At 43.9% G+C, this 21,070-nt stretch overlaps 1 protein-coding gene across 1 annotated transcript in view; it reads left to right on the forward strand.

Moving 5' to 3' along the window:
- Window positions 1-21,070, forward strand: part of LOC111141131 (A disintegrin and metalloproteinase with thrombospondin motifs 12-like) — a 291,198-nt gene that overhangs the window by 210,308 nt on the left and 59,820 nt on the right. The window contains exons 13-14 of the mRNA XM_022493477.1: window positions 5,310-5,443; window positions 12,316-12,436. Of these exons, the coding sequence (XP_022349185.1) occupies window positions 5,310-5,443; window positions 12,316-12,436 (255 nt within the window). The remainder of the gene's footprint in view (window positions 1-5,309; window positions 5,444-12,315; window positions 12,437-21,070) is intronic.

The following is a 21,070-nucleotide window of genomic DNA, read 5'->3' on the forward strand; positions in this document are numbered from 1 at the left end:
AGACAGTGAAAATACTCAATTCTGTTGATGTTATGGAATCCAAGCGGTTGGGACAGACTCTGATGATACTATAATGATGGTGGAGAACTCAGAGCATCTGTTGCTACTCCTGTCTCCTTCTACAGAGGCCTATGTTCTAGGCCAACCCAATGATGTACCCGAAGCACCATAGAAGAGAAAGGCCAGAGGAGAGGACAGGGAAGTGGGACTTCAGGGTCAGGCTTATAAAGTGCTGAAATGACCCTCCACCTTCCATTCACAAAGGTGCTGCTGCTCTCAAGCACAGGGTTCTTTCTGGCCTTAGGCACCCCTGTGGGTCACAGGTGTGCGAGCTCTGGAAGAGTGGGAGCAGGAGGTCTGTGCGCTGTTATTGCCCAAAGATTATTTACTGGATTATTCTTAAGACTCCATGGACCACTATGCTTAGATTCAGTAGAAATATGTGTTTCTTCCATGAAGTAGACTAGACTTAGCCTGTCTAACCTTGGGTCGTAATAGTCCCATATTACATGAGCAAAATGAAAAGAAGTCCTGAAACGAGGGCCTCTCTTCTTGGAGATGTGTTCTATCTCAGAAGAAAGGAGACCTTTCCAGTGTTCTTGTTGGATGGCCAAGACATTATTTTTAAAAGAAATGTATGTTTCCTTAAGAAACATGCACATGTACGTTATAGAGTGAAATAAAATAAATTCTCATCCCGCCTTGCTTCACTCATTCCTTAGAGGCCACCGTTGTTAACAGCAGGTTTTAGCTGGGACACAGAAGAAATCCTACCTGGCCAATCCTGCCACTTGCTGTGCTCATTAGCAGAATGTCATGACATTGTGGCTTACTTCATTCCCCCTAGTGACTGCGTAGTGACTCTGTGAGTATACGAAACGACATAATGGAAGTGCACCTTCATGGATCTGTCCTTCTCTCTCTGGATAAACATTTAATTGCTGCAGCGAACAACCTTGACTTCTATCACTAAGGTCAAGGTTCATTTTTATGACTGAGTTGAAGATTATCTCTCAGGATTGAGATGGTCTCTTTGCCACTTGGTCCAGAATTTTTCTCCCTAACAGTGTTGACATCTGTCATGTCTGTTAATTAGTGAATGTGCGTTAAGAGCCTTTTCTAGGAGTAAGGTCCTGTTAGTATTCCTTGGGAAATGTTGATGGTAGTAACTGCCATATTTAAACCACCGCTCTATGCCAGATGCCTCATGAGAGGTTTTAATACTCTTCTCCGACAAGCCCCTCCGACAAGTAGACTAGAGACCGAGGAGGCCTTGGGTGAGATGTAGGAGTCAGAGCTGAGACCCGAATCGCTGGGGGTCTGATGCCCAAGCCGTGTGAAGCAGAATCCCCCAGACTGTTCTTATTCTCACCTCCTCCATGTGCTGGGGTCCTCAACAGGCATATGTTCTGTCCTCTCCTTCACACACTGAGCAGGCCAGCCATGGCCGGTTAATGCACAGAGGACCAAAGGGCCCTTGCAGACATCGCCGCTTGGTCGAGGAGCTTGTCCAGTCCATAGTCTCAGAAGTGTAGAGCAGTAAGGACCTTAGCGGTAACTGTATGAGCAGAACAGCTTCAAACCCGGTCCAGAGGGGCAGTAAAGGAAAGTCACAGAACCACTTGCTGACCTACCAAGATCTAGAATTTTGTATGATAAACTGACAAGACAAATTGTTTAAGAAATAGTAAAACAAAGTCCAGCTTTACTGTAGAACTGATTAGAAGTGGCATAACGGAATAATCTAAAGGCAAAGAGGGTCTTTCAGGAAAGATTTTTCTGGGTGGGAAGGAGAACTGAATCAGCATTACAAGACAGGTGTCTTTGGAGAAGACTGGCATGATAGAAGCATGGCATGGGGGAGCAACTGTGAGACCTTTAGAATTCAGAGAGTTCATGGTAAAGACGTGAAAACTGAGATCATGACTGCTGTGTGTCAAGCACTTACTGTAGATCAGACCCCATGCCGAGCGCTCCACATTCGATCTCCGTCTTAACCCTCACCAGTTGCATTGCAAGGTGGGAATTATTATCCCTGTTTTTCAGATGAAGAAACTGAGTCACAGAAAGCTTAAGTAGCTTTCTCAAGGAAATACTGGGTTTTCATGAGCTAAAGCTTTTATATACACTGTCTGTAGAAATCTGTGACTCCACAGGCTGGTGGTTCTCACTATATTTAAGCCCTGTGAGAGAATATTAAAATGGAGTCCCACTGGAATTCTACCAACACGATCTGTAAATAAATGCATTGCCTAGTAACATACAGAGTGGCTGTTAGAGAGCTTCTATTAAAGAAAATGCTGTGCCTGTCGCTTAGGGCTTAGTAGAGTGGGCTCTAAGCTAAGGCACCAGATTTGGCTCTGCTACTCACACTGTGAGATCTCGGGAATCTTCATTTTTCAGTGTCTCATCTATGAAATGGTGCTAAGAAAAGAACTAACACCACAGGGTGGTTGCGATAATTAACATGAGAGGAAACTGCTATGAAGCACAGCAAGATCTGCGAGAGTGTGCAAATGCTATGTTGGCTTTTTTTTTTTTTTTTATTAAGCAAAATTCCTCTTAACTCACCATATAAACAAGAGTAGCAAAAGTCTCTGGATGGTTTTTTCCTTCAGGGAATGAGTCAAACAGCACAAGCCCAGAGGGAGTAAAACTAAGGCAAACGCTGGAACTTCACCATTCTGGAGTTCAGTACGACGCCTGCCATTGGATGGGGACTTAGTTGCTAGGAGGACCCATTTCTACAACCCCTGAGAGCGAGCCTTCTTAAGTTTGCACCCTAGGCGCTTGGAGGCCCAGCCCTTCCCAGCAGGCTGGAACAGATAACTCCTTTAGAAAAGCTCCAGAATTACTCAGAGCGGCTTTCTCTTTTTGCTTTATGTGTCCAAACACAATATCTCAAATCCAAATTCTAAAGCTCGAATCAAATTCTCATTTAACAGTGCTTTCCCTGCCTCTGTCCTTCCAGTTAATAGCCCAGGGTTTCATGAAATGAATCTCCGGACTCAGCCCACCTGGATGGATGAGCCCATCTCCAAGAGAGCAGAGCTGAGCCTCGGTGGCTCCCTCTAAGTACTTCTGCTCCAGTTCAGGCAGCGACAGAGCTAATCACACTGCCAGGAATAAAGGTTCACAGTCATCCCAGGTCTTGTTTTGTCCCTGCCCCTTTCCCCCCGCCCCGGCCTATGGCCCTTTTCCATTGGTGCTTTGTGCTGTGATCTCTCCAACTCATTTTGATTTTGTCATTTTCTCAGACAACTTATCCATTGCTCTTTATATAACATCAGTTGGTATTCTTTCTTTGCTTTTATCTTTCTCCTTTGAGCTTTAAAAGGTGTTCTTGACCTCTATCTCAAGTTTGTCTCGAGCTTCTGCTCTTAGTTATACTTGTGTTTTATGCCTTTATTTCTTTACCAAATGGATCATCGCACTCTTGAGGAGCCATACCTAGGCTTTGTGTTAGCTGGGTATTTGTATCAGCATCCACACGGGGTGGGTCCTTGGCACATGGCCGAAGGCTGGTCTCATTGAACCCTCAGCTGGTCACATCTGCCAGAAACTCAAGTTCAATCCCAATAAACAGATCCAAACGAGATTCCTCCCAAGAAGGACCTTTCTGAAGAAGACAGTCTCAAGTTGTTGTTTTTTTTTTTTAAAGATTTATTTATTTATTTATTTAACAGACAGATCACAAGTAGGCAGAGAGGCAGGCAGAGAGAGAGAAGGGAGGAAGCAGGCTCCCTGCTGAGCAGAGAGCCTGATGCGGGACTCGATCCCAGGACCCTGAGATCATGACCTGGGCTGAGGGCAGAGGCTTTAACCCACTGAGCCACCCAGGCGCCCCTCTCAAGTTTTTCAATTAAAAAAAACTAGATGTAACATTTACAAGAAAATTATTATTTGAATTCTTCTTATCATATACATGTATTACCTATTAAATTTTTAAAAAAGATTTTATTTATTCATTTGACAGAGAAAGATCACAAGTAGGCAGAGAGGGAGGGGGAAGCAGACTCCCCACTGAGCAGAGAGCCCGATGCGGGGCTCAATCCCAGGACCCTGAGACCATGACCTGAGCCAAAGGCAGAGGCTTTAACCCATGGAGCCTCTCAGGTGCTCTTACCTGTTAAATTTTTTTTTTTAAATAATACATTATATGTTTATTTAAAAAGATGATAAAAAATAAACAAACATATGAGCATATTATTTTTGGTGCTTGAAAATAACATTTTTTTTTGCACCACACCCAGTGCTCCATGCAATCTGTGCCGTCTCTAATACCCACCACCTGGTTCCCCCAACCTCCCACCCCCCGCCCCTTCAAACCCCTCAGATTGTTTTTCAGAGTCCATAGTCTCTCATGGTTCACCTCCCCTTCCAATTTCCCCCAACTCCCTTCTCCTCTCTAACTCCCCTTGTCCTCCATGTTATTTGTTATGCTCCATAAATAAGTGAAACCATATAATAATTGACTCTCTCTGCTTGACTTATTTCACTCAGCATAATCTCTTCCAGTCCCGTCCATGTTGCTACAACCTATTAAAATTTTTAAGGCAATTTATGTTTTCAAAGTTATCTATCTTTTCTGGTACTCTAATTCTATTAAGTAAATCTTTAGAATAGTTCCTGTGCTGGAAATCACCCTATCCTCATTCACAAAGGAATAGAAAATTGAACCCTAGAATGTATTCGTGGTAGGAGATAGCATGGTGGGATAGACCATTACGGTAAGCTCATTGGCTTTAGCTTCAGCAAAAAAATCAGGGTTTCTATTTCTCTGTGTTTGTAAATATGTGTCCAGGGACTTGTTGAACTTGAGGAGAATAAAGGAAAATACTCATTGGAGGTGGGATCATGATCGTGGTGGCAGTTGCTATAGAGAGCTGGCCCTGTGGGAGGGGCCTGCCTCTTCCCTAGAGGTCTGCTTCTTTGCAGCAGATGGTGGGTGGGCTCCATGCTTGTCTGGAGTCTGGCAGCACTGGTTACTATTACTTCTTTTCTAGGTTAGCCCCAGAGGCTCCGCACCTTCATTTTACAAGCACAGTTCCATGTTTGATTGAAAGGTTGCATTGTTTATAACAAAGAGCATAGCATTTTAAAGCAATCTCCCCAATTTAATTCATTGTAAAACCCTTTAACTGGAGAAAGAGAAAAAGCCTACATTTCAACATGTGTCACGGGAGAGTGAAAGATGGGAATCTCCACATAAGCGATTCGTGGAGGGTAGTGGGTATAAAAGAATCCTGTAGGAAGGGTGCTGAGCTAAAAAAGCTAATTTGCAAGGATTTGTCTCTTTTTCACTCCAGCACATCCTTGTGAGCTCTACTGCCGACCCATAGATGGCCAGTTTTCCGAGAAAATGCTGGATGCTGTCATTGATGGTACCCCTTGCTTTGAAGGTGGCAACAGCAGAAATGTCTGTATTAATGGCATATGTAAGGTATTGGGTATGTTTCCTTAATCTACAACTTCATTAAATCATGGTTTTTATTAATTCAGGGAGTCAGATGTTCTAAGCTTTCTTATATGACTTTAACATATGGTCCTTTTTTTAATATGTGATCTGCGAGACTGGACTTGACAGTGTTGATCAGAGTCAACAGTTTGGAATTGAAAACTTTCACTCCTGCTGTGTTCTTTCTTGACTTACTGATGTGCTCTGTGATATCATTTTAGGCATAGAACAGGTCAAGTTGAAGAAGCAGCAACTTAAAGGAAGAATTATTAGGAAGAGTTGACCCTGATTATTTTTGTGGTATTAAGTTATTCATTGGTTACTTGCCAGCAGAGTACTTAAACTTGAGAAAAAGCTGAAATTAATGGTAGTTTGCGTAGTGTTTTGTGCAAAGCATTTTTACATGTAATTCTCCCTTGATTACCAGCATGATCTACTGTAAGAAGAGAGATGACATGATAGGAACTTTTCAACCAGATCTTGCGATTTCTGTTTAACTTTTCCACACTGACTCCATTAATCAACTCTGCCTTTTTGGAAATGAGAGAGACCTGATTTGTCAGTGCTTTTATGTGTGCAGCCCATTGAAGAACTCTTCTCTGGTGCTCGCAGTTTAGTTTGCAAGGACTTGATGAACAAGTTTTGTGATCCAACACCCAGGCATAAATGACAGTTTAAAGAAAAGGTGTTTTTAATCAATGAAGGAAAAGTTAATTAGAAAGTTCTAATTAGCTCTTAGGAAAGTACAGTTGTTAGGTCTCAGGCTCTAGAATGTGAACTTGATGCCATTGTGAGCCCACCGTATAACTCAAGACATTTTGCTGAGACTCAGTTTCTTTTTCTTAAAATTAGGATGTTAATGTATCTTCCTAGTTAATGTCAAATAGGTTAAATAAAGATGTGTATGTTAAGCCCCTAACATAACAGAGTCCTTGGCACACAATAAGTTTCTAATGCATTTTAGTTCCTTCAAAAAGTGTTTACTATAATTTTTTTCCCACTGGATTAAATTCCTGCCATGGAAGAAGGCTCCTGCCCATAAGGGTCAGCACCCTGAAAAGATATGTTTATCACCTTGAAGTTGCCTATTGACTTATTCCAGTAGTGACCAAAATATAGGAGGCAACGTGATGATTCCCGGGAATGAGTGAGTTAAAAGCTAGTCCTCCTCACACTCTACATTTCTAAGAACTCAGACGAAATTCTCGTTCAGACTCCTTACCAATTAGCTCTGTAGTTATAAAGAGCCAAAAGTAATTAATATGTATTTAAGTTAGATCTGTTCTCCAGAGTGGGAAGAGGTTTATCTAGCTAAGTCAGGCCAAAACAGCAGCATCGCTATCCAGAACAGTAGGTTCTCAGGCCTGGCTGCCTATTAGAATCACCCAAAGAGCTTTTTTAAAGACTGGTGGTGTCCAGACTCAATCTCAAACCTGTTGATTCAGAACCTCTAGGATTCGGGGCCTGGACACTGACATTGTGAAGACTTCCCAGGTAAATGCCATATGCAACTAGGGCTGAGGACCTTAATCACTGCGAAATGAATGTGATGCTAAAATGATCTGTTAGACCTGAACACCTTTACAAGCATAGCAATGGTATCTTTAGCAGATGACAGAGAACACCGTGTTTTGAACAAAACCTAAGGGATCTTGGGTGCCTTTCTTGAGGCCAATTAAATGAGCTGAATAGAAAAAGCTGCAGTCCCTCAGTTTGACTTTCTCTTTTTGGAAACGAGTTGGGACTTTTTAGAAGCTTTAATTACCCACTTTCTCTCTTTATCACGCTGAGCAAGTTTTTAAGCTTCAACATTATGTCAAGTCAAATTTGCCTTAATAGCCTAAATTCAATTTACCTTCCAAGGATCCAGGCTGTGGTTACTTTCAGCTTTGTTAGTTGTCTTACTCATTTACTACAGTTTTTTCAAAGGGCATTGATCAGATATTGAAATAAAAAGATATGTCATCAGGAAAAAAAAAAAGGTAGTATCTAATTGACCTTCTTTATATGAAAATGTGTTTGCTCCCCTTCACATAAACATTCGTTGAATTTGCTTTTATTCATATACTCAACAGTCCATTTTGAAATGATGATATTTGCCATCATTTTGGCTCGTTAGATTTGCAGATTCTGTTGTCAGGAGAGTCACCAGGCCTTGATCAGAACAGAATTTGTTCTAGGAGGTGACTGTCTATTGATGCCCTTCCCCATTTTTTAAAAGAGTTGTATTAAACTCTTAAGTTTGTTTATCAAAGATATGAATTTAAACTTAGACTTTTCAGGCTATCTCCTGTTTTTAATCATAAGCATGGCATGGTGTAAGCTTGCAAACCTGTGGGCAGGTAGTCCCACACCTGCCCACCCCCACTCCTTTCTCCTGAAAACCAGCTCTTGATTTCAGGTTCTTCTGTCTCCCCTTTTCTCCCAGTCCCCATGGCTCTGGCTTCAACTTCTTCCCGAGCAGCCCAGATGTCCTGATTTTTCACACCGGCTGTCCCCAGACTTCTCTTAGCCTTCTGTCTGTCTCTCAGCCCAGGATCCTAGACCCAATCAACCCTTTTTTGCTCTTATGCTCAACCTACTGTATACATCTTAGAACAGAAATTTAACTGTGTGAATCCCCACGGAGTCCTCCACCTTGCCTGGTAGTCTTGCTCTCTGTCCTAAGTGCACCCCCTTCTCTGGTTTCTCTCAGAAACTGTCCCGAACCTGCTTTGCTCTCTCTGGGCTGTTTTGGCCATTTCAGTGATTTGCTGAACATCCTCATATCAGTTTGTCTGGGGCACAGCTTCCTCCAGAATGCCAGATCCTAACTCCCAAAGTTAGAGCGAGGACAGCATTATTGCTACTATCCCTTTTTGTCAAATGGCAGTATCATTCACCTGTTCTTTTCAGGTGAGCGTAACTCTGCCCATAATTATACCTGGAGTTTCACCAGCTAAGAACGGGCCTCAACTCAGAACCAGGCAGACTTCCCTTGTCGACCTCTGCCAAGGGGCTGTGAAGAGCGGGGACGACATTTCAGGTGGAGTGGGTCTTGGCCCCAGTTGGTGTTTTAGTTCTTCTCAGTCCTTTGAGAATTTACAAAGTAAAACAGTGTTAACTCATAGGAAAAAGATGAGAATTGCTAAGAATACATAGTATGTGTTCACTAACAGAGCCAGGGGCCTGGATGAAAGCCTGGAACCTGAATTCTCTAATATTCAAGAGAGTGTGCTCTTCAGGCCAAGTGACAGGGTTAAGAATGGATGATACGCTTCTGACAGAGAGGACATAACCATCAGAGTAAAAAGTCAATCTACAGAGTGAAAGAAAATATTTGAAAACCAAATATATGACAAGTGGCTAATATCTAGAATGTGTAAGAAACTCCAACAACTCAAGAGCAGGAAAACAAATAACCCTGTTAAAAGAACAAGCTGAGGACCTGAATAGGTATTTCTCCAGAGAAAGCATAGAAATGGTATGTGGAAAGGTGTTTAACAGTATTAAACATCACAGAAATACTAATCAAATCCACAATAAGATACCACTCACACCTATTGGGATGGCTGTCTTCAAAAAACCAAAAGATAGGTGTTGCTGAAGATGTGGAGAAAGGGCGACCCTACTCACTGTTGGTGGGAACGCACAATCGTGCAGCCATTATAGAAAACAATATGGAGGTTCCCTCAAAAAATTAAAGATAGAACCTACCAGAAGACCCAGACATGGGATTTCTGGGTGTGTATCCAAAAGAATTGAAATCAGGATAATGAAGAAATATCTGTTCTCCCACGTTCACTGCAGCATTATTTGCAACAGCCAAGAAATTAAAACAACCCAAACGTCCATCAGCAGATGAAAGGACAAAGAAAATGTTGTCTGTACCGTGTTGTATCCATACTACAGAATTTTGTTCCATCCCAGCTTTTGAGAAAAGGGAAATCCTGCCATTTGTGACAATAGGGCTGAGCCTGGAGGACGTTACGCTAAGTGAACAAGCCCCTCACAGAAGAATGAACTCCACAGGATTCTATTTACCTGAGAATCTAGAATAGTCAGACTCATAAAAGCTAAGAATAAAGCAGGGATTGCCAAGGGCTGAGGGGAGGGAAACACAGGGAGTTTTTGTTCAGTGGGTACAAAGTTTCAGTCAGGCAAGACACAAAGGCCTGTGCATCCCCATGGCTGTGGTGCCAACGGTTAACACGCTGTATTGTGCACCTAGACATTGTTTGAGAGTGTAGATCCCCCGTTCGAAGTTCTTAGCACACACACACAGAAAGAGTCACAAGGGAACATTTGGGGGGTGGGATATGCCTGTAACCTTGGCCAGAGTCCTGGTTTCAAAGTTACTTGTGTGAATCCAGACTCATCAACTTGTTTACATTAAATTGGTACCGTATTTTCTATATCTGCTATGCCTCAATCAAGCTGTTCTTTATTTTTTAATTTTAATTTTTATTTATTTTTTTTAAAGATGAAACTGGGACTCACAGGAGTTCCTTAGGTATTCTTTTTTAAAGATTTTATTTATTTATTTGACACAGAGAGAGAGAGCACAAACGGTGAGCAGGAGGCAGAGGGAGAAGGAGAAGCAGGTTCCCTCGCGGAGCAGAGAGCTGGACCTGGGGTTTGACCCCAGGACCCCCGGGATCATGACCTGGGCCAAAGGCAGATGCTTAACCAACTTAACCAACTGAGGTGCCCCAATATAGCTGTTCGTTAAAGAAAGAAATTATATAATGGGAAAGTTAAAGGATTTCTCCTTTGATGTTACTCACTGGAGAGGCAGTTGGGCACACGAGAGGTCCCATCAGAGGAAATCCTGGCTGGAGTCATTGTCCACATTCAGTGGCAACAGGAAAGCCACCTCTGATTCTGCTGAAGGTGGAAAGACGATACTGTCATGGGCCTCCTGCCAGAGCATAGGATGCGAAAAGCTGAGTGACGTCTATTCGTTTTCCCCTGGGAGCCCTTATGTTTTATGTGCAGCAAGGATGACTGGCTCATGTCTTCCCAGGTCTCGTGGTAGACACTGAACTCAGTGTTGCTTGGGCTGGGGGCCCATGATGGGAGAAGCAGTTGGAGTGAAGTCTCTACAAGAACCCCTTGACTACACTATGGGACATTCTCTGTGGGGTCTCCAGTCTCTGCAAGAACCCTTTGACTACACTGTGGAACGTTCTCTGTGGGGTCTCCCTCCCCCAGCCCCCACCTCCATCCCCAAGTATGCAGGCAGATGCTGCTGAAGAAGAGAGATGAGCCCAGCGTGTTTGTTTTCCTGGCTTTCTTAATGTTATTCTTCCCATTTGTATCTATCCTCTTTTGGTAGAGATTTGAAAAGACACTTTAATGTTCCTGTGTCTCAGGGTTGATATCCTGGCTCATCCCAAATCGGTGAAGGAATGAAGGTCTCTGGGGCTACGATCTGTACAGATCAGCTCATTAGCATATGCTCCAGCCTGCTGAAAACACAGCACATGTGAAGAGCTGACGTTTTACTCGTGACCACTGAGTACACATCCCGACAGTTCCTCTTTCTTGTGATTAGCATGAGTAATTTTTTGATCCCTTAGCACTTTATTTTTTCCCAACTGGGTCACGTAGCACAATCCTCGGAGCTGAAGAGAGAGTTAGTTTGAGGAATGGAGGTATTTCCTGTCACTGGCCATTAATTCTCTGTTCGGCTGGTGAGGGGAGGGTGTATTTAAAAATTCAAACTGTTCTTCCTTTCAGCGGATTGGAATTGACGCTAAAACGAGAAAGGAAATGTGATGGGTACCAGCTGCCCTGTGGAGGTGTCCAGTCACTATGGTGTACACCTGAAATTCTCCTGGAATGAAAACACAAACTTAGAAATATAAAAAATAAAACAAGGAAGGGAATTATGTTTGAAGGAGGAAAAAAAAAAAACTGCCTAGGCACAATTCTTCGCAAGGAGATGTCTGACTAGTAGGATATGGTCCAGGTTCCCTCTCTCTGTTGCCAGAGAGCAAGCAACCAAGACCTCCGGCAGAGGCTCGCATGTTTCATGACTTTCTATGTGTCATGATTTTTTGGTATCTGATGCTACTGAACACCCCCAGCTTAACTGCCCCCCTTTTCCAGCCTGGGGATTTTCAGGCAGGAAAGATTTGGCTGAGGAGAAGAGCTCATGGCAAGGGAAAGAAGGTGACGGAGAAGGGCCGATGGGCAGAGCCCTGAGAGGGGATCAGGTCCAGAGCAGGGTGAAGTCAGTCTCGGCTCCTAGGAGAAAGCTCACGGTGGCTGGGGTTCAGGTACATGTAAAGGCCAAGGGGTCTTAGGGGGCTCCAAAGCATCTGATGATGGTCCGCAGGTCAGAGATGTCATCCCTTGTGGGACTGAAGGAGTCTCAGCATTGAGCTCACTCCTCGGTGGCTGCCGGGTCGCCGGCTGTGCTCGGACAGGAAGCAGAGAGCGCCCCAGTGAGGCCCGTAGAGTGATTGAACCACCACTGTATTATAGGCAGAGGAACTCGCATCATCCCCAGGAACTCACTGAAGACGAAGGGACAGGAGGTTTGCACATCAGAAGGGGATTTACTGTTCCAGCAACTCTGATTCCAAGACATTCTCCATGTTAACTGTTTGGAACTGTGATCAGTTCTGCCTGGGACTCAGGAGAAACTGGGAACCCACTCAGTGTGTCCGTCTTTCCCTTATAAACAGGTGGGGTGGTTCCTTTACTATCAGTGGACACTGTGTTTCCTCCTCTGGCTGCCCCCAGGGACAGGAACCATTTGTCTCTGTATCTGTCCCCAGCCCAGATCTCATCAAGAGCAAAGGGGAAAAGGAGAAGGGAGGTGTGGTGTCCCCTCCGTGTCAGTCACCTGCAGCCTCTCTTCCCCACAGATGGTCGGCTGTGACTATGAAATCGGCTCCAACGCCACAGAGGATCGCTGCGGTGTGTGCCTCGGGGACGGCTCTGCCTGCCAGACTGTAAAGAAGATGTTTAAACAGAAAGAAGGATCTGGTAACAAACAAATATTCGGTGTGGCAGGGGGCTGAGAATGGAGGGCAAGATGGATGGTTGTGTTTTAAAGGAGATTGTAACTTTTGAAGAACTCCGCAGGGATGTACCCTTCGCGACAAGGGGATAAGGGCTCCTGGACAGTTTTAGGGATGGGGCTGATCTCTCGGCACTTACAGAAAGTCTCCCACTGCACCGGGGCTGTCCCTGGGAAAGGGAATGAGTGTCATCCAGGACTGAAAGCCAGTGGCATAGGCATGGACCTCGAACTGGGGGACACAGAGATCAAAAGCTGGCCCCAAAGGGCACCAACAGAGGGTGGGGTCTAAGGAAGAGGGCAGAGAACCTGGTGGTGGGCTTCAAGGCAGAAGGCTCAGGGTGCCCCTTCGGGGACAAAGGTGAGGCAAGGCAAGGGGGCTTGGGCTCATTCTACTTCCCCATCTCTCCCAGTAAGGGCGTCCCAACCCCTCCCTCCCTATTGTGCCCCAGCTGGCGACTGCCACCTGATGTCCCCTCCTGACCCATGCTCTGCTGTTCCTTTCCCATGATGACCTTCTGCAAGGTTTCTTCTTTGTGCAACTCTGGGCTACTAATAATCCTCGGGAACAAATAACTCCCCACCCCGAATCTACTGTGACCCCTGCATATTTGTCTTCAGGTAAAACTGCTGGTCCCTTGGCATCAGCAGTGATTGGTAGCCAGACGGGTCTTGGAAGGAAGACAAGTGAGGCCCAGAGATGATGAAGATAACTCAGAGTATCACAGTTTAGGCTCCCCGAGAAATACCCTAAAACAAGAATTCAGGAACCAGGAGCTTATTTGCGGGTTGGGGGATCCTGGAAAACACCAGTAGGACATCCAAAAAGTGAAATGGGGAAGGAGGAGAGCCAAGGAAGGGTGCATCATGAAGCCGGTGACCATCATACAGGAGCCAGTGTAGACATCATACATTGGAATTTTCCCACCCAAGGGGTGAAGGAGCTGAGACCAGATATGCCAGCTCCCTCCGGTCTCTGCTTGAGGCTGCTTCGGGGAGGGGCAGTTAGGTTGTTAATTCTCCGTATTCCAAAGAAATGCAGGTGCTGGGAGTAGGGAGTCCACTGTGCACTCCCCAGATAGGGCCCAAGGAGACGAGCCTCGTCTACACTGGAGTGTTATCCAGGGCGGGAGTGATGGGAACTCCCAGATACAGTGGGCCACCCTTTTCCTCGGTCCCAACAAAGCAGTGCCTCTCTTTTAGTCATGCTTGCAACCCAGGACAAAGCTACTAAGTATGTCCTCGAGTATCGTGTTCATTGATTAGGTGCCCTGTTGGTCCCTGGGACACATCACAGTGGATGACCTGAATTTGTTTAATTTTGCCCCTATTTTTTGATCTTTGACTATTGAATTGATAAGGTTAAACTGTAAAGTGAAATGCTTAATTATCACTGAAGGATTGTATTTTATGTCTATCTATTCGATGGCTTAGTATGCATGAAACGTATCCCTTTGTGTTACTTACCTAGAATGTGAATGATAACCCAGTGTTTCCTCAAGCATCCTATGATAGCTAATATTTATCCCATCTTATTTATAAAGTTGATATGTAAATATTTTGTTATTTAAATGTGACCTCATTTACTTGGATTATAAAGTCATCCTTAAAATCACATTTCTACATTTGATCTCTGTAGTATTTGTTAATGGGGGAGGGGGGGTTCATCTCTGACCTCAGATACCCTATGCTCCTAACATTATGGTAACTCCTTTGAAAAGTATTTTTCATTCTTGAATCTTCATCACTTAACCTTTTAATTAACTAAGCCTTTAGGAAACTGGGCTTTAGTTCTGGATTCTTGACTCTACTCTGGTTTCTTGGGAGGGAAAAGCCCAGAAGCATCTTGAGCCACCCTTCCACCCCCACCACTGCCCTAGAGACCTTGTACTTCTGTCCACATGCCCAGCACTGGGCTCCCTTGTGCCTTTGGTTTTCAGTTCTCCTTCTCCCATTTGCTTCCTAGAGAGCTTCTGATGGCCCTTGGTACCCAGGGAGGGCTGTCAACTTCAGACCCTGTGTGTCCTAAGAGAGCCTCAAGCCTCTCTAGCCATGCTGCCTCCAGCACTGTGAGGAAATCCAGCCAGATCTCACTCTGGACTCTATTAACCCCCAGCAGGAGCATCTGTGTTCCTTTCACCCACTGGGCAGATCCCACCTTTGCTGCATGCCTGATTAAGCCAGGTACATTACATAGACCCTGGCTGAAGAAGAAAAACAAAAACAAACAAACAAAAAAACCCCAAACCCCAAAAAACAAAAAACCTTAAAAAACAAAGTCCCTGACTGCCACCACTCCATGGTGAGAATGAAACCCAGAAGTAATGCAAAACTCCAGGAAATGGAGTGAGATGGCTCTGGGCAGATTGATTAACCCAAAGGCCAAAGTCAAAAGAGGGGACTTAACATCCTCTTTCTGAAGACACCCAAGGCATAGTTAGTTGTTTTCTGTGTGTATTTACACGTGGCCTTCCTTCTTACATTGTGTTCTTTCTCTCTGGTGCACTTATAAACCGAGGGCTGAATTGTCTTTTAGGTTTTGTCACCACCCTGCCCCACCCCAAGTCAGCGAACATGATTTCTATCTGTAGGAGGTATTCAGTAAGCGCTCATATAAAGTCAAATGGAAAAAGGTTTTCTGATGGTTGCTTCCATATCCCTATGACAATAAAGGAGACCAATCATTAATTGTGTGACACCTATGTTGATGGGATATTGGATATTTTTTCCTCTGTGTTGTCCTACTATTGTAGTATTGTAGTTCCGGGGTTGTTTTTTTTTTGTTTGTTTGTTTGTTTGTTTTTTTACTTTTTTAACATGAACTGGTACAATATTATAATCGTAATTATTGTAAACCCAATGTTGTAATACTGGGTTTTGGTCACTTGCTGATTGTAGCCCAAAGACATAAAGCTTAGTTTTCCCCTTCTTACACATATTCTGAAGTATTCTTTTTTCCTTGTGTCTCCACCCAGAACTGTGGTTTCTTTAAAAAAAAATAAAAATAAAAAAGAAGAACCATGGTTTCTTTGGTGGGTGGTAGTGATTGGCTTGGGGGGCTCACACTGTCACTTTGTCTCCCTGGTCAGGGCACCGCATTTGCCTTCGGGAATCTGTGACATGTGGTAAGCCCTGATGGAGGATTCTTCCAGAGCAAGTATGATTTTGCGGTCAGTTACATGGGGGCTTGGTTAGAGATGGCTTTGTTATCCCCGTACTTACGCGTCAGATCTCCAGAGCCTTGTTATCATGGCCATGACCTTGAGAGAAAGCCCGGAAGTTGGCAACCATCAGACAACACCAGAAAAACAATGAACTTGGGCAACAGATACAATTAGTACTCGAGGCATGATCATCTCTGTGACTAGGAAATAATGGGAACATGTAGTCATGTAGTCAGTCACCTAGAAGAATCAAACTCTTTTAAACCTTGCATGTGTCTGCTTGGGTTCTCCTTCCTTCCGTTGACTTGGGCTTGTAGTTTCTTTTAACAGAGGGGTTGAAGACAATAGTATAGGTGGTAAGTCTGCATTAGAGATGCATGTAGTGGTCAGACCCAGCTTCTCCTCCTCTCTGACTGCTCCTGCCTTTGATGATGGAAGTATGAAATACTAGCCAAGACCTTTTTTCTTGGCCCTATGTTGTTGTTGCTGTTTTGGTTTTTTGTGAGTGCTCCTAAGAAACAGAGAGGATGATGAATGATGTGGAATTAAAATAGTCTGGGAGACAAGAGACCAGGTGTTGATCCAGATTACCAATGGCCATGGGGAAGTCACCCCTTTGGACCTCCATTTCTGAGGCCCCTTTCAACCCTGTCTTATATTTTGTATCTTCCTCCTATCCTTAGCCCTAAGGCTGATCGTTTGTTTGTTGATATCTAAAAGTTGAGGATGGGCAGAGTCTCCCAGAGCTGTCTTTATCCATGGCCTCCTTGGGCTATCCCAACTACTCAGTCCCTGTCTACCCTGTGAAGAGGACCTCATTCAGTAGACTCAGTGCAGGGCACCACATGACAGCATCGTCCCTTTAAGTTAGTGTCACACGTGGGGAACATAAGGCCCACTTTCTTGCAGACTCTCCAGGATAGCTTCCATTTCCTCTCTTGGAGAAAGAAAAAAGAATTGCCATCTTGGGATAGTGCCGTGGTTACCATGAGGAGAAGTGTCTGGAATTAAAGAACTTAGGCCAGAATACAGTGAACTACTTACAGATATCATCACTTATTCATTTAGCCATTCACTCTATTATTTGAGAAACATGGAGTACTTATTGTGTGCTTGGCATGGAGGATAGAATGACAAATAAGACAAGGACTCCCTCCACTGCCTTCCCTGCCTTACTCCAACCAGGTAAGGTAACAGGCCTGGGCCCCATTCTGCCATGTGACCCTTAGGCAGAATTTAAATGAGGAGCCTTGTTCAGAAGGAAGTTGGTAGAGCATTAAGCTGTGTTCTTTTAAGGTCACCCTGGGCTTGTTACCCATACCTTGACCTTCATCCCAAACTCTTGTAGCCCACTTTTTGGCCTAGAACACTGACCCATTGTTGTCCATTTCCTCAGCCTTGTTCCCTCCCCCGCCATTGCCTAATTTTCTTGATTCTGTATGACTCACCTCTCTTGGTCTTAAATGTTAAAACCTGACAGTTTTTAGCCTCTTGAACTAATTCACCAACTTCTTAAAACTACTACTCTGGACTCCTCTGGCCTTGCTTGGTGTTTCCAGACTTGACTAATGCTAGACCCAGTGATCACTAAACCAGGTCCTGGTCTTGCTCATACTGGCTACTTTCCTCTGTTGCTGGGAACAAGGGCTCCCATTCTCTGAGTGCCCTGGAACCCTGATACAGGTGATTATATCACTTAACTCACAGCCCAAACTGCCAGCCTCGATTCCTACACCCTTTATTCAACCATAAGCAGAATGTGCTGCTGCCAGTATCCACATCTTTAGGAGATTCCTGGAATGTGTGAGAAAAGCAACTGCCTAGGATTCTGCTCGAACCTGACCACCCAGATACCCACCCACTTCCCAAGCCTGTGTGTTTACGTCCTTTGTTCTTCCAACTGTAACTTCCTAGTCTCTGCTGCTGATCTTCTTGGCTGGATTTGGTTCACCTAGAGTTAGGAATTGACAACAGTTTCAAGTTTGCTGTTGGCTTAAGAGAGAATAAGGCCCACTCTGTGATTTTAAGATGGGTGAATGACACGAGGAGGTCAGTGTCATAGATGACTGGTTTGCCAACAACATACACAACTGCCTGGGACAGGGAAGCCGAGGGCTAGGAGATGAGTCCACAGAGACTGGATGAGAATCTCATAAGAAAACATTTCAGAAGAAGTCTGAGGTAGAAGGTAATGCATCACAAGAAGAGGGGATGTGGCTTCCTTGAAACCAGAATATCACCTCACGTGGAAACTGTCTTAGATCAGGTTTTCTAGGAAAGCCTAGGCTGGAAGGAACAGGAAGGGAAGGGGAGGCATAGGCACTCTACTGGACAGTTTTCCTATCAAGAGACCTCAGGGCTGCCATCCTTTGTCCCAGAAGCATCTAGGGTCAGGAAGCCCCTGTCAACATCTGTTCCCTCTCCTAGGTTTCCTTTCCTCCAGCCTCTAGCAGGTGGGTTGTGGTTGCTCATTGTGTGTGCCAAGGTTTCGGTGCCCCTACAACTTGCTTTTTGAAATAATTGAAGCTAAAACTCGCAATCTAGGACAAGGCCCTTGGACTTCTGAAAAGATCTACTGGGCACATTTATGTGTATGTAGTTCTTCCTCACTCTGATTTGAGAGGGGGTCAAATGTAGTGTCGTACCTGAACTTGATATTGACGTGTCTTTGCTGTCAAGACAAGCATCAGGGGAGAGATGGGCCTTTCCAGGAGCCTCCTCACATTAAACCATGAGATTTGGCCCTGCAGTGAGGATTGTTTTGTTCACTGTGATCTGACAGCATCAATCTTTTTTAAAAAGATGAGCTTTAAAAAGATGTCTGGGGTAAATAGTATGACCTCTTTGTGAACACATTTTTATTAGAAGTGACTGGAAACCAAATATGCTATTGGGCAAATTCTTTTTTGTGAATTAGAAAGGACAGCTGGATAGGATGCACTTTAGCCCCAATAAACTATTCCAGCTCTTACAATAATTCTGAAGCGAGCCCAATCTTCTACCCAGGCCCCGGAGGCCCTGAGTATTCTTTCAACTCAAGGGGCTCAGTGATGGGATGTTTTCTCCACATGAGTCTCCATGGGCCCAGACTCCTTCTTTGAGGTCAAGATTAACATTTTCATACTTGCCCCAGTTTTCCCAGTATTGCCCCTGTGCTGGTGCAAATGACTAATGTTTCCTAGGGAAGGTGGGAAAGAAGTGATTTTCTGAATGAAAAATTCACCATTCTTAACATATTGGATATAATCTTACTAACCCTGAAAAGCGTTCTTTTGACACAGAATAAATGTCTCAGTAACTTTCTACCCTTACTTTTATCTTTTTAAGATTTTATTCATTTATTTGAAAGAGAGAGAGAGAGATCACAAGTAGGCAGAGAGGCAGGCAGAGAGAGAGGAGGAAGCAGGCTCACCATTGAGCAGAGAGCCTGATGTGGGGCTCGACCCCAGGACCCTGAGCCCATGAACTGAGCCAAAGGCAGAGTCTTAACCCAATGAGCCACCCAGGTATCCCATCTTTCTACCCTTACTTTTTTTTTTTTTTTTAAAGATTTTATTTATTTATTTGACAGACAGAGATCACAAGTAGGCAGAGAGGCAGGCAGAGAAAGAGGGAAGCAGGCTCTCTGCAGAGAGCCTGGAGTGGAGCTCGATCCCAGGACCCTAGGATCATGACCTGAGCTGAAGGCAGAGGCCTCAACCCACTGAGCCACCCAGGCGCCCCTCTACCCTTACTTTTTAATAGGAGTCTCATTTCTATAAAGAAGACCTTTGAGGGTAAGATACTCAGGGGGATTTTTAAAATCTCTTTCTACCAACCACATTTTTTATTAAAAACGCTATTTTAAGAATTGGTTAGCAAACCTTAGATATATGTATATGTACTTTCCACCTAGGTATGTGATGTAGCGTAGATACCTTCCTCTCTTGGGAACTCAGTTTTCTCATTTAGTAAGCAAAATCTTTGTGGCCATTTGTTTCCAATTAAATGCCCATTAATAGCAGATTGGTTAAATAAATGGGTTTATGTTATTTTTGCAGTTGTTAAAATGCTCCAAAAATATGGAAAGATATGTAAGGTATATTAAATCCAAAAAGCAGTACCTTGGAATAGTTCATGTAACACAATCCCACTGGTTTAAAAAATTATGTGTATATGTGCCTTATGTACACAAGCAAAAATTTTAGAAGAGAATCCAATAAACTATTAACTGTAATTGTCTTTGGAACATAGGACTAGGAAGGAAGGAAAATTGAAATTTTTATTTTTCATCTTATACTCTTCTCAAGTGTGGGGTTTTTTATTATGTACAAAGGAGTCTGGTGGTACATCATGGTTCTTTTTAACTCCAAATTGCTATAATTTTATCTTTTTGCTTCCCCCTAGATATTCTATTATAAATACATATTACAAATGTGCATTACTTTTGGTCACGGCTAAATCTGCCTCAGTTTACATTTTCCGTCTGTAAACTGTTCAGAAGCAACACTTAGATTCACTGAAATCTTTAACCTAATCTGATGTACCTCCACTTCGAATTTGGGAGAATCTGCCACGATAAACATTTCTCATTTTGGATTTTCTCTCTTAAGTGAAAGATAAAAAACAAAAGTCTTTTGGATTTTTTTCCATTTAGTTCTCATTGTTTTTTGGGGGGGAGGGGAGTTGTTTTGCTGTTTGTAAACAAAGGTAATGCCAGTCGATCTTCTTACATGAGTTCTGCTATGAGAAGGCAGGGGACATCCCAAGTCAGAAAGCAGTTGCAGGTCACAACACTCCAAAGCATTTCAGAAAATTGGATTAGCCTCCTGACATGTGCAAATAGTTTCCCTGAGCTCAATAAATTTGTAGTTTTAGGGCACTTGGGTGGCACAGTTTGTTGAGCATCCGACTCTTGGTTTCAACTCAGGTTATGATCTCAGGGTTGTGAGATTGAGTCTTGCATTGGGCTCCACGCTCAGCTCAGAATCTGCTTCAGATTCTTTCTCCCTCTCCCTCTGCCCCTCCCTGCTCACATTCTCTCTCTCTCTCTCTCTCTCTCTCTCTCAAAAAAATAAATAAAATTATTTTAAAAACTTGTAGTTTTAATCAGCCATCTCAGGCAAGTATTGCGAGGGCCACATGGAATTTAATCAAATACTGCGAGACCTGCATTTTGGTCTTGCTGGATGGGAGCTGCCAGTTTGAGAAACAGAGCAGAGGATGTGGCGCCTGACTTCTGAGCCAATCATACCTGCCGGCCAGCCTTAGGATCTGAGCTCCCAGCACCCCCCGTTACTGTAGTGTCTGAGGGAGAGGAAACAGTCAAGTCACTTTCAGGTGACAAGAGATGAAGGTTTGCTTGTGGCTGAAAAACCTAGTGTGTCTCCAGTGCAAAATGACCAGGATGATCAGGGTCTTAAAGCCAACATTTGTATGGAAAGGTTAAAAGAACAA

Source organism: Enhydra lutris, unplaced genomic scaffold, assembly GCF_002288905.1.
Source record: "Enhydra lutris kenyoni isolate GAN:26980312 unplaced genomic scaffold, ASM228890v2 scaffoldscaffold5, whole genome shotgun sequence".
Classification (NCBI taxonomy): domain Eukaryota; kingdom Metazoa; phylum Chordata; class Mammalia; order Carnivora; family Mustelidae; genus Enhydra; species Enhydra lutris.